Source organism: Macrobrachium rosenbergii, chromosome 6 (genome assembly GCF_040412425.1).
Source record: "Macrobrachium rosenbergii isolate ZJJX-2024 chromosome 6, ASM4041242v1, whole genome shotgun sequence".
Lineage (NCBI taxonomy): Eukaryota > Metazoa > Arthropoda > Malacostraca > Decapoda > Palaemonidae > Macrobrachium > Macrobrachium rosenbergii.
The window spans coordinates 21,307,873-21,324,392 of NC_089746.1; the positions used below are offsets into that span (position 1 = coordinate 21,307,873).

Here is a 16,520-nt window from a genome sequence, read left to right on the forward strand (position 1 = left end):
TTTAAGTACATTACGAAGGAGCAGTGCGTAAGTCATTCACATTAATGTGCATAATTTCAATAAAGGGCTCAAAAGGTGGGTACCCAAACAAATACTAACGGCCACATGCTATGACTGTGGTAGACTGCACATGTGGATTGAAGAAAACCACAACTTATTTTAAAAATGACTGGCCTTAACCTAGAACTGGGTATCTGCGCCACCAAAGTCAGCCATCCAATTACCAATCATAATCATTTGTATGTCTTGATGATAACTTTTCTCTTTGTGGGGTTAGACTTAAAATGAGTTCCATTCACTCTCTTCTATCCTGTAAGCTTTCTGCTTGAATCGTTTCAATAATTTCCTTGACATTCATACAGGCTTTCGTCCTTCTACTGTCATATGCTATAGGCTTCTCTGACTAATTGTTCCTTTTCCTTCTCATCAAATGTCAAATTAGCTGCATGTTTGAGACCTAGTTTATTTTACAGCCACTCGATACAAAATTTACCCGTCACTCCCTCATTCAAAGCATAATCTTCCAACTACACTCTGGTCATGAATCTTAACATTCCTTGGTAACTGTTTTCAAAATTTTCATTTTCTATATCAGTGCCCATGATTCTGAAACATACGGTAATACAGGCATTTTGCAGGCATCATTAGTCATGTTGTTTACTAATGGGTTATTTTTATTTGACAGTAGCCTAGCAATCACATTCCAATTCTTCCAAACTTCCTTACTACCCTTAGAACAGTTTCCCTATGGGAACAGAAATATTCCACCTCTTCTATATACTACTACAAATAGTTAAAAAAAATTACTATAATATGGCTACTCTGAAGGATATGTCTTCATGTGGTAAAAATTGAAGCAAACCTAAGTTAAACAAGCTGGACAGCTAGGTGGGAAAAGACCAAAAGGGGATGGAGGAGAGTAAAAGACAGCAAGTTGTTCAGCTGGAAAAAAAGGGGTGCAACCGATATATTACAATACTGTTTGCAGAGCAGTGCACAAGCCCCCTGCATGCAGTAACCACAAAAGGGATTTTCAATAGGATCCAGCAAGGCTTTTTCCAAGAAAAGTTTGAGTCACAGAAGCATTAGTCAACTAAATTATAAAATTATTTCCAAATGAGACTACAAGGGAAGATTTCTATTGGATACAAAGAAGAGAGGTTAGGGGTTGGGAGATTGGTATGAACTACTTCCATTATGGCAGCAATATGGCCTATGTACCAAGCAGGATATCTTCTGTTCGTGCTTATGGGCAACATCTTATCAAACACAAAGAAGGAAATGCTGATCAGGTGTCAAGTACTTACATGTCACTTAGATATGCTAAGATTATGCAAGAAAGAAGACATCTCATGGACACCAACTTGAATTATTCTTACTCTTAATAATGGCTGGTGTGATCTGTGGATTACTTCTAGAAGCTACAAAGGCGTTTTTTGGATAACTGATTCTCTTTGGCATGAAAAGAATGAGTTGCAGGCACCATGGACGAATATTTAATTCCTTCAATAAACCTTTTAATGCCTCAAGCAAGACATGAGGATATCTTTGTCAAGTACATCACAGTATTTAGCAGAGCAAATGGGCTGCAATATAATTTTTACTTGGTACTGGGACTTTTGCTATGAAACTAAAGACATTCTTTAAAGAGTTAGGTCTCTGAATGACAGTTTCAAATGGCAGCCTGCTTGGGTTCCTAAAGACAGAAGTCAGGTCCCAATTCTGGTATGGGAGAATTTGTAATACTCCTTACCTCTCTGCTGGAAAGGCTGAATGAATTAATAAGTTACCTGTAATCACAATGGAACTGCAAAGTGCAGCATTAAAATCAACGGAATTCAATTGGCTAATTTTTAGGTGATTTATACTTGAAAGAATGTGGGTCTATGCCACAACACTGTTTGATTTGATTTACGAACGTTTGGCCACATTGTTCAGGATTAGTTGTTCAATAGATAAAAGCTGGAAGCACAATTGAAAAAAAAAATCTAGTACTAAAAAGGTTTGACAAAGGAGCTGCACTGTTCCACACACCACCTGCCATCAAGCCAACAATCAACCAATGCATGGCTGCATTCACCAAGACTGTCCTAAACTCCAAACAATTATCATTATATTTCCATCCTAGTTTCCAAAGCTAAGCCATTAACCAGTTTAAGAAATGGGTTCCCCAACCCTTCATCAGTGCTTCTACCAACTAAAATACCTACCACGAAGCGGACAAGGTTTCACAATGATGGTTCTCCTCTACACACATTTGTCAGAATTACTTTCTAAAGATCCTGATCAGGTTTGAGCCAGATCACAATGGAGAGGCCTCAAGTGATAGCTGAAGATTAGAGCGAGGTAAATGACCCAAAATAGTTGCCAAGTAGTATTCTCTATGTTCAGTATCTCCTTACAACCAAAACAGGGTATGTCAGTTGAAATCTATGCCAGTCTTACCACTGAAGAAGGCGTATGTAAGAACAATTTTCATGCTGCATGGGATGCATAGGACATTTAAGCAAAGTAACTACAGGTATTGATATTCTTAACCATTCTACAATGGAGGAACCTTAAACATGTACTGTACAAAGCACTGCTTCTGCATAGTTCACTGACTGGTTGAAGTACAAAAACACCAACAACAAAATTGCTTTATATACAGTGACCCCCTCGCTACTTGGCGATTCGATTATCATAATTCATGACTTCACTGAGTTTTCAATATATATTAATGAAGTGGATTTTCTGAGAAAAATCGTGATATATGAACACCAAAAATTTCTCATTAAATCCATTAAAATATTAATACTAAATAGTACTTCCTAGTCTAAGAACAACAAAACAAGCGTAAAATAGCAAAAAAACACATATTTGCACTTGTAACTCCTAACAAACAAAAAAAAATCTGGAAAGTGATGCCTATACTGTATTGACAAAACTCTTGAAGAACGATTTAATCAAAATATTTTAATTTTTGCATGACTACCTAACATAGTTATAACATCTCTCAGCAACAAACTAACTGAATCTAGTTTTGAGCCAATACAAGCTAGACAATTTAGTAAGGACAGAAAAAATGCTGTATATTTTAAATTTTATTTGTAATGCAGTATATATGGAAACACAGAACAACTTTGCAGCATTTCAGACTTGAAATCACATGTACCTATACAATATATCCTTGCGCGAATTTTTTTCCCTATATTGATGCAATTTACTTTGGTCAACAGAAGGCAAGATACTTTTAAAAGGATTACAACGGAATACTTTCATTAAAGAATCAATAACCAAATCTAAGTCACTAGTAGAATAAGTTTCTGTGAATACAGGGTAAGCCACACAAGGTCTTTTCTTCACAATGCATTCAGTCAGCACTGAAAAAGAAAATAATACATGAAAATCCATCTGACTCCTTTCCAGGCACAATACAACAATTCAAGGAAGACAAAAGCCCTTAAAGGGGACTAGCTACTATGGGGTAAAAAAAAAAAAAAAAAAAAAAAAAAAAAAAAACCTATTGCAAATTAAGGGTTGAAACTTCATATATAAATACATGTTATTGCTATTTTTTTGTATGAGTTTAAATATGACACTTTTATAATAAAATAAGGTTTTATATGTACTTACCAAGTAATTACATAGCTATAGTTTCTACTTTAAGCAGCAGCTTAAGAATTTTGAAAATTCGTGCAGTAGTGAGCTCTTGTTTTGGTGCAAGTAAGTGCCCTGCCCACTTTCGGGGAAGAATAGTTACAATGTAGCTAAAGAGCTCAGTTCGTTTATGCTCTATATTCATGTGCGGGGAGGAAGGATGAGCTCTGTTCATGTAATTACTTTGTAAGTATATATAAAACCTTATTCTATTATAAAAATGTCATTTTTATATATGACACTTACCAAGTAATTACATAGCCAAATCCCACATTGATAGGAGGTGGGAAGAATGGACAAGTGCTACTCCAAAAACATTATAAAGAAATGCATTTGAAATAGAAAAGAAAAGCTAGCATTGTGGTAGTGCTTGTTGTAACCTTACCTGGCGAGAGAGCAAGAGCAGGAAGATACCGACTCTTGGTCGTTGCTCATCTCGACCTGTAGGGGCATGATAAGTAGTGTCGGGATTGTCTCTACTTCAGTGGGAGCTTTGTGGTCAGGGAGTGCTTCTATGACTCGACAAAGCTTATACACAACCATTGCCACTGCCTGGGCAAAAAATAGACATTGACTAACATACGACCATAAAATTATATTATCTGTACACCATTTAAGAAACATATATTATCCATCCATTAAAAACGAAGATTGGGGGCATTCCAGGTACTAAGTACCCCTGGCTTCCCAAAAACGCAACAACCTTAATCAAGGCTAGGAGACAGAGAAATACGAGGATCACTCCTACCCCTCATTCCCTAGTGCCATGCCAGCCAAGGAGAACGGACCCAGTGTACCATAGTCCTAGAACACAGTTTCAACGTCATGTAGATAATAGTTGGCAAAGACCGAGCGACACTTCTAATAAGTCGATTGGATTATGGTAGCTAGAGAGAGAGAGATCGCGTTAAAAAGCAAACGAAGTGGGTACTGCCCATACTTCATGTGCTTTTACCTTTAACAACAGTAAATTATTCTCCTGAATTTCCAAGTGAGACTCCAATAATGTCTCTCAAAAAGAAAGAGATAGCATTCTTGCAGGAGAGAGGACGTAAAGGGTTCTTGACAGAATACCATAGGCTACAAGAATCCCCTCAGATACTCTTGGGTCTCTTGATGTAAAATCTTAATGATCTCACTGGGCATAATGCTCTCTCTTGTTCCAAGACTCTGGACCGAAACAAAATGAGGCCAAGGGTTAGACGGGTACTCATTTTTGGCTAAGAAGCCTAAAATATATGGGAAAATAGCTATCTCTTGCGAAAAACCAACTTGTTTATCCAGGGCTTGTAATCTCCTGACTCTTTTCTTTGTGGCTAAAGCGATTAAGAAAAGCGTCTTTCTAGACAGATCCCTAAAGGAGGACATCTGCATAGGTTCAAAAGGTGGGCCTGACAACCAATGTAGGACTATGTCTAGGTTCCAAGACACTGGCTGCTGAGACTACCGTGTCCTTGACTAAGTCTGAAATGTCAAGGTCTGAGGAAACGTTCATACCTCTGTGCTTGAATACTGAGTTCAGCATGGGTCTGTAACCCTTTATCACAAAGGTCGAAAGGCCTCTCGAAGATCCTGGGTAAAGTAAAAATTTGGCTAGTTAGGCTACAGAGGTAGAAGAAGACAAGATGCTACGTTTTTTACCACATCTCCTAAAAACTGCTCACTTAGCCTGGTAGCGCTTTGAAGAGTCGAATCAACATTTTGCGACAGTATTCTCAACTTTTCTTGAAAATCCTTTCACTCTAACAAGTTTCCTGACAGTTTAAAGCCTGTCAGAGCAAGAATGGACACACCTTGATGATATCTGTTGAAGTGAGGTTGTCTGAGAAGATCTTTCCTCGGTGGGAGGAGCCATGGAAAGTCTGACAGAAGTTCCAGAAGGTCTGGAAACCACTCTTTTTGAGGCCAAAAGGGAGCTACTAGGATCATCGATGCATGATGAGAAGTCTTAAATTTGTTGATCATGTCTCTTACTAGACTGAACGGAGGGAAGGCATACATTTCCAGGTGTGACCAATCCTGAAGTATCACCTCCATTGCCTAAGTCTGAGGGTCTGGCGCCAGAGAGCAATACAGGGGGAGGTGATGGTTCCTGGACGTTGCACACCTGTGGATTCAGTGACCATTCCGTGGGTAGAACCTGGTTCCTGGACATTGCATACCTGTGGATTCAGTGACCATTCCATGGCTAGAACCTGTTTGCAACAGCTCAATTTGTCCACTAATACGCTGAACTTGCCCTGAACACAGCGGGTGAGAATCTGTGTACTGTTGTTGTGCACCCAAAGAAAGAGATCCTTGGCTAACTCGCACAGTGACAGAAAGTGAGTGCCTCTTTGGTTTCGAATATAAGCCAGGGCTGTCATGTTGTCGGAATGAACCGCAATCACTGAGACTCGAGTTACTGCAGCAAAATGTCGAAGAGCCAGGTGAATCGCTTTCAACTCCTACAGATTTATGTGCAGTTTCCTCTTTTGAAGGGACCACTTCCCTGACACTTCCAATCATCCTAGTGTCGCTCCCCAACCTAGGTCAGATGTGAGAGGTTCAAGTTCAGATGAGATAGGGACTTCGTGAGTGGGGACTTCGTGAGTGGGGCCTTCCTTCTACGAAGATCTTTTATTTCCTGTGTGATGGGGAATACGAAGGAATCTGAAAGAATCTTCTTGTTCCAACTGACATTCAGAAAGAACTGCGAGGCGCACGCAGTATCCCCAAAGGAACGAACATCTCTATGGAGGAGAGAGTCCAAAGCAGGCTCAGCCAGTCATTGGCCAAGCAGGTCTGAAGACTCGGAAAATGATGGACTTCTTTGGGTGCATGATAGTTCCTCTTCTCTAACGGAAAAATCCAAAAAACCTGAGAGTCTATCTTCATCCCCAAATAGACTATCGTCTGAGAAGGGATGATGAACATAGGAGCCAGTCATCCAGATATAGACAAACTTTCATGTCCATTAGCCCTGTTGAAGACTTGAGGGGCTGTTGACAACCCAAAGCACAGAGCCCGAAATTGAAAAACTTTGTCCTGAGAGCGAATCTCAGGAATTTCCTGGAATCCCGGTGTACTGGGGTATGAAAGTAAGCGTCTCTCATGTCTGTCGAGACCATCCAATCTTCTTGGGAAATTGCAGCAAGAACTGAGCTGTTCATCTGCATCCTGAACTTCGTGGTTTGGATGAAGACGTTCAGACTGCTTACATCCAGGACCTGCCTCCAATCCCCGGGGGTTTTGGGGACTACAAAGAGGTGATTGCAAAACCCCTCCGATAATAAGTCTTCTACCTCTTCTATAGCTCTCTTGTGGAGAAGAGCTGTGGCTTTCTTTAAAAACTCTTGAAGCCTACCAAGTGCGCTTTTAAGGCGATGGACACAGGCGACAAAGGTGTACAGTACTCTCTTTGAAGGGGATCGCATATCCTTCCTTGAGAACCCATAGTACCCATGGTTCTATCGATCTGACCTCCCACTGTCTCCAGTAGTGTGGGAGTCTGGCGCCCACAGGTAGACGGAGGACCGAAGTCTCACTTGCTGGAGACTGGTCTACAAGAGGACTTCTTGCTGACAGGGTGAACTGATCTGGGATTTGTGCATGGGCACAAGGAAGCTCTTCCTCTATTACCTCAAAAGGGCCGTGGCTGGAGAGGAGAGGAGAGAGAGGCCGAGGATTAAATGAAACAGCAAGTGTTCGGTTAGACTCCATCGTTTGCTTGGATGACTGCGCAAGCAAGTCGTGAGTAGCCTTTTGCAATTCCGTAGCTACCCGCTCTAATATCATTCGAGGAAAAAAGGCTGGTACTGTACAGATGAGTGAAAAGAAGAGCAGATCTCTGGGATGGTGTCACTCCTATAGTGGTGAAAGAAAACCACGTCTCTTTTCTTCAGTATACATGACGAAAAAAGAGCAGCTAACTCCTGTGCCCAATCTCGAATTGCCTTGTCCGCAAATGACAGGACTCCAAGCCAGTCTCCATGTACGAATATAGCAGAAACTCCCAGGAAGGAGCTTCCCTGGTTGTATAGAATACATACCTCCTTTTGGAAAACCTAGAAGGAGGAGAACAAAATACAGCTTTGCCCAACTCCCCTTCTCAGACAGCCAAGAGTCGATCCCCGACAACGCTTTCTTGGACGAAATAGAGGGCCATCTATGGGAGTCTAGTGGTACTCGAGGATTGACGTAACAAGAATGCTGATCCCCGGGAAGAAGGGGCCATGGTAGAGAAATATGTCGGGAAGCAGAAAAGAAAATAATTCAATGGTGAGGCCTAAGCTGATGAAGGCTGTTCTGGTTCAGGTTCCTCCTCTGCTGAGGATACAGCAGAAAGCACCAGGTCTTGCTGTGGTTCTTCTGGTTTCAAAGACGAGGGTTCTTCAACAATCCAGGATGTTGTCCAAACATTGGTGAATGGGAAGCAAAGAAGAGTCTTGGGGTGCTGATGTACTTGCAGACTTTGCACAATCAGCGACAGGTGCAGAGGATACGACCTTGGGGATCTGTGACACCAAAGGCGTCAAAACAGGTTGACCTGCAGCAATAGGGACATCTGAATCTGGAGAGCTGGGAGCCAATGGAATGTCTGGAGCTATAGCACGAACTGAACCTGCTGCAGGCTTATGAGACACTGGGAGCTCGGATCCAATGGGCTTTTATGAGCCAATTGGCGATTGGGAGCCTATGGGCGCTTGCAAGCAAATGGGAGCTCAGCGTCCAAAGGGAGCTCTCTGTCATCCCAATAGCTGTAAGAGGGCTCTTGATCATTATGGCGCTCAAGAGGTACTGCTGTGTGCACGTCTGCAATATGCCTCTTCAGAGGCCTAGAAGACTCCTGAAAACGTCGACCTACCCTTTGGGTTTGGAATCCGAACCACTGGAAGATATGGTGTGATCCAATTGGACACCCTCTGAGCTTTTGGTTGCCAAAACCTGGGAAATAGCAACAGGTTCGGGTGAGGAAACAACTACTCATGGGCAAACCCCACTGACCTCCCTTGGACTTACAGTTTGCCTCCTCGCAGGTGCAGGGGAGTCTGACAGGGACCGAATTTAGGAGATCCGCAAGACTCCTTTCCAGTGGCTGTCTGTCGATACCTGGGACCAGCAACAGGCTCGACTGAGGAAACAACTACTCGTGGGCAAACCCCACCAACCTCCCTTGGACTTATGGTTTGCCTCCTCCCAGGTACAGGGGAGTTTGGCAAGGACCTCACCGTTTAGGGGCATCGGTGGGACGAGTAGCCACCCCCTCCACAACACTAACCCGGGTGCAGGCACCAGCACTTGCACCGACACTTGCATTATGATCCTATCTGAGCAACAGTACTTACCAAAGCATTGAATTTCTTATCCATCCGAGCTTCAAGACTGGTGATGGCAGTGGGTTCAGAGGGAAGGGAGCCAAGTAACGGAGTTGTAGGGAGAGCCAGAGAAGTAGAAATTGGGGAACAAGAAGTCAAAGGTGTAGAGAAAGCCGGTTTAGGGGTAGAGGACACAGAAGCTCTAGCCTTGGCTCTAGCAGCCACTTTCCTAAGCCTAGCTTTCTCTAATTTATCCAAATGATTGGTCAACACTTTCCATTTACTTACGGCCCAATCCTTACATTCCTCGCAAGTCAAGTCGGGGGTACATACTTGTCTGTGGCAGTGAAAACAAACAGAATGTTTGTCATATTTAAATGAAGTCAACCTAGTATTTTAACCTTTGCTGCAATACCGGTCACTAGTCACACTCGAGTCTGATAAAATAGTCCAAAAATTTTAAAAGAAGCTATACTAAGCTATGAAATACAGCTCGGAGGCTACCAAATGAAAGATACTTCACCAAATCCTTGACAGACAATTAAACCATCCGGTGAAACTACTCCTGAATTAACAAAACACAGCTGCTGAACGACTGATGTTCAGTCATCAACTGCAGAAATGAACTGAGCTCTTTAGCTACGTTGTACCTATTCTTCCCTGAAAGTGGGCGGGGCACTTACCTGCACCAAAACAAAAGAGTGCTACCGCAAATTTTCAGTTCTTACGCTGCCGTTTAAAGTAGAAACTATAGCTATGTAATTACTTGGTAAGTGTCATATATGAAAATCCTGAGTTATGACATCATATAGTAATGGCGTCATAACATTATATTTACTGTTTTTGTTGTAACAACCACAATATCTGGTTACTTTAAATGATTTTTTTTCTCTGAAGAGCTCAAAAGTGTCTAAATGCTTTGTCATAAAAAGTTTTCCTAAATTATCTAAATGCTGTATAATATAGTGTGGCCATATTATTATGCGAGCCTGAATGATGCCATAATTCAATTACACAGCATTTTTATCAATTTTCTTTTTATACTTGGAAATATCTGTGTGTGACCAATCAATTGCCTAAGAAGTATTAACAGAATGCCAGTGTTTCAATAAAATATAACATATATTGGATTTTCTATGAATATTTGATTGTGCAAAAATAACTTCTTAAATAATGGCCCCTAAAATTTAAAGGTATGGAGTGAACTGCAGAGTGATATACTCCTCCTTTGGTCTTCCTGGGGACAAATGAAGTTTCATTTACTGAGTAACTGCCTGTATTCCTACAATTGTCAACAACCAGGGTTGCCAGAAAAGCTGATTCCATAATGTGATAACTTATTTTTACTGGGTAAAATGAGCATTATGGCTGAGTAAATAAGGACAGTTTTTGCTATGCAGCAGGCTGGCTGCACCTTACACGCCTGGTGCCCATGGGGCCCCAACAGCCCACACACTGATCTACAGTGTTTGCTGTGTGCTATAATGGATTTTTTAGTGCTTTCAGAAAAACTTTAGCTGTTTTTCAAGATTTCTATTTTTTTGACCCCAAAGTAGCTAGTCGCCCCTTAACATAACTACCCACTTGTAAGAATAGTACAGAATCACTCTTTTCATCAAACATTACATGTTTTTCATGGATATTTCACCTAACTACAAGTTCATTATGGTTTCAAAATTGAAAACCTATAAATGAAAAATAAATAAATTTAGGAACTGTTACAAGGGATTACTTAGAAAGGCATCTGGGGTGGAAGAACACATTCCAATACACTGGTACAAGCATATTTGATGACAACCATGGACTTCAGTAATATGTAGTGCAACACGATGACCATAAAAATCTTATCACTACAATGTGGTGATGCAAAGTAAGCCTGGAAGACAATAATAGAAGACTGTCTTGGCCACTATCAAAGGGAATGTTTGTTCGCAGTGACAGGCAGAACTGAACAGCAACTATAGCAGTTCTGTCACAGGAACAACAACAATGCATTCAGGCCCTTCTGGAGGACAGCCAAGGAATTAAGACAGCCCTAGTTTCATGCTAAAAAGGAACTAAAAACTGCAAAGGTGACACAAGTCCAGCAATGAATCAGAATGACCAATGCTGCCATAATGATGATTCAAGGATGCCTGCCTTAGCATGGTTTCTACATTTATTCACTTACCAGTGTACCTTTTCTGTGCATGATTCTCTAAGTAAGGGTTGATGTAAAATAAAATTTTAATCTATGGGACAGGCAAAATTGGGTTACTTAATCTAGGGAATGGAAAAAATTAATGAAATATAACTGTGAATAGAAATACAGTATTGCATCACATCTAAAGATATGAAGTTCAAAAAGGATTATTGTTAAACAGTGATGCTGAAGAGTAATTCAGTAAGATTTTTGGTGGCCATATAGTCTCCTTGAATTTTCCCTGGCCTGGAGACACTTGTAATGATAAAGAAAACACCTAGTGAATAAGACAGTGAAAAGAATTTGCCTTCTTGGCTAATTACAATACTCTATGAATGTTGGTTAGTGTATATAACACAAGATCTAGTCTTCACTACTAGAAATGACTGAGAAAAAGAAAAGGATTATAGTAAGCCTACATTTCCAATGAAGATCACTCGTTGTAGTATATCTCTAATGTGGAACTGTCCCATTAGATCATACAAACATGGCACTATAGAGGATATCAAATTAAGTAAAAAACTAACTACAATTAAGGTAGTACAAAAGAAAATTAACATGGAATTGAAATAAAAACAAGGAATTGAAATAAATATTCACCATACATGCAAGAGCGAGGGATGTGGCAAAAGATATGAAGGAAAGAAAGTAGGTACTTTCTACATCAATAACAAAAAATGAACCAAATTACCCTACAAAAATCAGTACTTAGCAGTTTTCCCATGGGTGACATAATCATTTTTATGGGCTTGTAGGAAAGCTTTTATGGGCAAGTGAGTCTTTGAACTCAAGGTATATTTGGAAAGAGCAATTAATTCCAAACAATAGAGGTTGTTTCCTATAATGACTACTTACAAGGCCAGAGGAAAATACTGCTGACAGTGGGTCTTGTGTGGCAAACTGCAAAGATTCTCTGCAAATACCTTCAGTTCCAGGCTACAATGCTGTCCTCCTTTTACTTCCTTTTCATTCCCATCAGTTTATTTCCACCAAGCTATCTAATGTCTTTACCTATAACTTGTTTAAATTTTCACCTATGCCTAATACAGTATAAAACTCTATTATATATTCTATGTATGTTTAGATATGTGATTCAGTGGTCTCATCAAACAACTTTATATACTAATGGCCCTTAGTGTAGGTGAGAAGAAAGAATACTGACTGTTGTGCATAGACTACAAACACTAACCCAATGATGCAGAAATAGATAATGCCTCGAAAACATAGTATACACGTGTCATTTAGAAGCATCATATGACAAGATTTTTGCAAATCAGAATTCCTAGAGATGCTCCTTCTTCACCTGAAGTGAATATTCACAAAGATATGACCTAAGTGATTCAGACTTATGATAAGACTGTAGTGGAAACTTTTATACTCCAACAAGACAATAGTTACATGTTCAGAAATTCATATATAAAACTACAATATGAAGTTTTCATAATAAAACTAATATTGTAATACTTACCTGAACACCTGAATTCGCCCTTAATCCCACTAGCCTGAACAACTCTCAATTACCCATCCCACTAGTGGGAATTTTAACAGCCAGTGTTACCAGCGCTGCAGGCAAAATCTTGCCACTTGAGCTACCAAAACAAACGGTTGGCAACGCTGACACAGGTGTGCGCCGACAATTTTCGTCAATTGGTTTATTCAAGGTCAAAATTGATGTGGGGAAAGGACGGTGGGAATCATTCAGGTGTTCAGGTAAGTATATTACAATATTAGTTTTATTATGATAACTTCATATTGCAAAACACTCCCTGAACACCTGAATTCGCCCGATTAACAACATTTAGAGTAGGAAGGATCAATTCTATTGCACTCCCGTTTGACAGCCGCAGAGATGATAGCTCACCAATCTGCTCTGCATAAGATATCTGTTTAGTCACACACTCACCATATCAATCAATGCTTTCAGTGAAGAGACATGTTGGAGAGTACTTTGATCAACAATCAGGTCAGTACTCTCGGTCCGTCGACCTCCCATGTGGCTCTTCAGAACCTCTCATGTATGGAGGAGAATGAGGCAGAGTTCAGAGCCGTTGACCCTCCGGGAGAACCATCTAAGTTTGCCATACACCCACTTTTTACAACCGCAGAGATGGCAGCTCACCGATCTGCTCTCCATAGGATATCTATTTAGTTATACACTCACCTTATCAATCGATGCTTTTGGTGACGAGACATGGAGAGTACTTTGATCGCCCATCAGGTCCGTACTGTCGTGGTCCATCGACCTTCCATGTGGTTCTTCAGAACCTCTCATGTATGGAGGAGTACGATGAATCTCCCATGTGGCTATTCAGAGCCTCTCATGTATGGAGGGAAATGAAGCAATGTGCCAAAGTGCTGATCCTCCGCCATGTAGGTTGCAGATAAGGCCTGACTGACAAGCAAAGAAGTATCTCAGCGCCGACGAAAGAGCCTAGCCTACTAGAGCACCCCCTTCGACTCTTGTAGGGAAACTATCAAAGACTAAGATACTTAAAATGTACTAAATCTAAGTTCATGTGAATATACTATCACTGTTGCCTAAAAATTCTAAAGACTAAAAGGAATTCCTCTATCTGGTTAACCTAAGAATCTCCGCACTAAGTGAATACCACCTCAGCTAAATGAATGCATCCTAGGTAATAGACTTCGCTGCTACACGTGGACTAAGAAAATAACCCTCCAAACCTCCGCACTAAGTGAATGAACGCACCCTAGATAGCAGACTTCGCCTCTACACGCGATGAGGCGAATCGAACGTCTCTTAAGTAAAGGAAGTAAACACTGAGACGGACCTCCAAGTAGCTGCCTCCAGAATAGAAGGCACTGAATAATCCCTTAGAAAGGAAGATGAAGTGGACATACTCTGAATACTGTGTGGTCGGGGAAATACAGAGCTGAAGATGACGAAGAAGGAGCCTGGGAAATCACCTCCCTCCGAAAGTAACTAATCGCATTCTTTGACAGCGGACAGGAAGGATTCTGCTGAGAGACAAGAAGTGTACACGGAAGTGGACGGAGTTTCTCAACCTTTGATAAACAGACTTTAATGCTCGCACCAGACAAAAGACATCTCCGCTGGATCGCTGGTAATGAACACTTGCAGATAAAGAACTTTAAACGAACAAGGCAGAGTTTTAACCTCCGACAATGTCTTCGCCACAAATTCCGGAAGAAAGACAAATACGTATCATTTCTCGCATATGAATCCAACCTAGAAACTGCCTGAAGCTCACCCAACCCTCTAGCTGAAGCTAAAGCTGTAAGAAAAAGCAACTTCATAGTCAGTGTCTTAACACTATAGCTTCAATGGGTTCAAAGGCAGGGGAATGCAAGAAAAATATTGAAGTACTTCCGGCAAGTCCCAAGGAGGGGCCCGAGTCGGCAAGACAGGACGTTCAATCTTAAAAGGACGTAATAAATCATCGATTACCTTACTACTAGAGATTTTAGGAAGGTGGAAACTAATTGTACCACTAAGCACTGGGTGGTAGTCAGCAATCACCGAATATGAAAGACCCTTGACTTTCCGAAGGAATAAAAGAAAATCAGCTATTTGGCTATGGAAGGTCTACAGATGGGATGACCTTCCTACGACACTAACTTCTATACCTTGTCTAGCTGAACATGGTAAGGCTTACGGGTTGACTTTCTCAAGATGAAAGAAAGCTGTCTAGCCACAGCTTTAGGGAGTCCAGACTGTCTAGCTGCTCTCTCTACAGAGAGCTCTAGAAACCAAGCGCGTTGGGGCCAGCAGGGAGCTGTTAGAGTCACAGACGTCTTGACGCTCTTCCGCAATTTCCTTATTGCCTGATGAATGAGACTGGATGGAGGAAAAGCATACACCTGCATGTGATTCCAATTTGTAATGTCACATCGGTGCCTATCAACATGGGGACCAATATTGGTGAGAAATTAACCAGAAGACGATGGTTTAATCATGTCGCGAATAGGTCCACAGTTGCTAGCCACTTCCGGAGAACCTGACATATTACTTCGTGGGCCAAAGTCCACTCTCCCTACCAATACCTTGATCTGAGGCATCTGTGTACAGATGAACGTTGGGAAGAGGGGAGTCGATAGACTTTCCCGGTGTCAGATGCACTTCTGACCACCATAGACGATCCAACAGGCAAGAATCGCTCCTGACTATAAGTGCGTTCTCATTGCGAAAGTCCCAGCGATTCCTGAGACATACCTGACGAGCACATCCGGAAACGAGAACCTGGAATTAAAAGAGAGAGACATTCTCCCTAAGAGACTTCTCCAAGCTGGTACCGGCCATTCCCTGTTGAACAGGAACCCTTCTACCTGCTGAAGGACCAACTGGATCCTTTCCAGGGTTGGGAAAACCCTCAAAAGAAGAGAGAGAATCCTCCTACCTGAATAGGTTAAAGATTCCATGAGAATTCCCTCACTCTTACTATCTCCTCTAGAGAGGAGGCAAGGATCAACCAGTCGTCTAGATACCTCAACACTCCGCACCCTCGACGATGCATACTTGCCGACACCGGAGACATGAGTTAAAAGCAACAACGTTCGTCATACTGGCTACATCATCTTCCTTGAACATAGAATTAGCTAAGGCTAAGGTGTTCTAAGCAATATCTCTTATCAACGTGATAAAAATTTTGACTTTTCTGCTCCAAACGTCGTAGAGGAAGCCAAAGCATTCGCCTGGTGAGCCAGAACCCTCGAGATAAATTTATTAGGCTGCAAACAGCCACGGATCCGAAGGGACATAGGCGTCCCTCTTTTAGAACCCCATTACAGTAAACGTGATAGCATCCAGAGAGAGTGCGCAAGAGCCTTAGTCTGATTGCGCAACACATCCTCCAAAGCACCTGCTTCCCTAAGAGAAGTCCCTACGAGCCGAGACAACGCCACAGACCTAGACAGGATTGCCTTAACTGATTCACTGAATGGCAACCTGACACCTGCCAAAGGGTTACCTCGAACTGTGTAAATATTCTTACGCGGAGAGAGAAGAGATGAGTCCTGTCTATTAGAAGCCACTACTGACGCTACACGACTGTCCGCCTACTCCAAAGCCTGTCTAACCTGATCGAACCAAACCAGCCAACACGAAAAAGAAGCAGGAGCTGGTTTAGTGGCAAAAAAAAAAAAAAAAAAAAAAAAAAAAAAAAAAAAAAAAGACTGAATTGGAAATCGGGAGTCCGGAGCTTTTGCTTGAGGCTACAAAGAAGTAACATACTCAAGAATGCGTCTGTAATCATTACTACTGGCAAGAGGACATTCTAAGTCCACCGGAATCTCCTGCACCTTTGGATAAGAATCCTGTTCCACAATGTCCGAACGGTCTAAGACCTACGAAGGAAGAGGAACTGAACAAAGCCCGGACAACGATGAAGAGTCAGCAAGCAGACCGCCCTAACCAGAATGCT

General features: G+C 41.5%; 1 protein-coding gene across 2 annotated transcripts in view; it reads right to left on the reverse strand.

Annotated features, from left to right (window-relative positions):
* Window positions 1-3,070: 3,070 nt before the first annotated feature.
* Window positions 3,071-16,520, reverse strand: part of LOC136839304 (proteasome assembly chaperone 1-like) — a 28,075-nt gene continuing 14,625 nt past the window's right edge. For both annotated transcript variants that reach the window (XM_067105173.1, XM_067105174.1), the window contains one exon: window positions 3,071-3,362. In XM_067105173.1, the coding sequence (XP_066961274.1) occupies window positions 3,145-3,362 (218 nt within the window). In that variant the 3' untranslated portion in view covers window positions 3,071-3,144. The remainder of the gene's footprint in view (window positions 3,363-16,520) is intronic.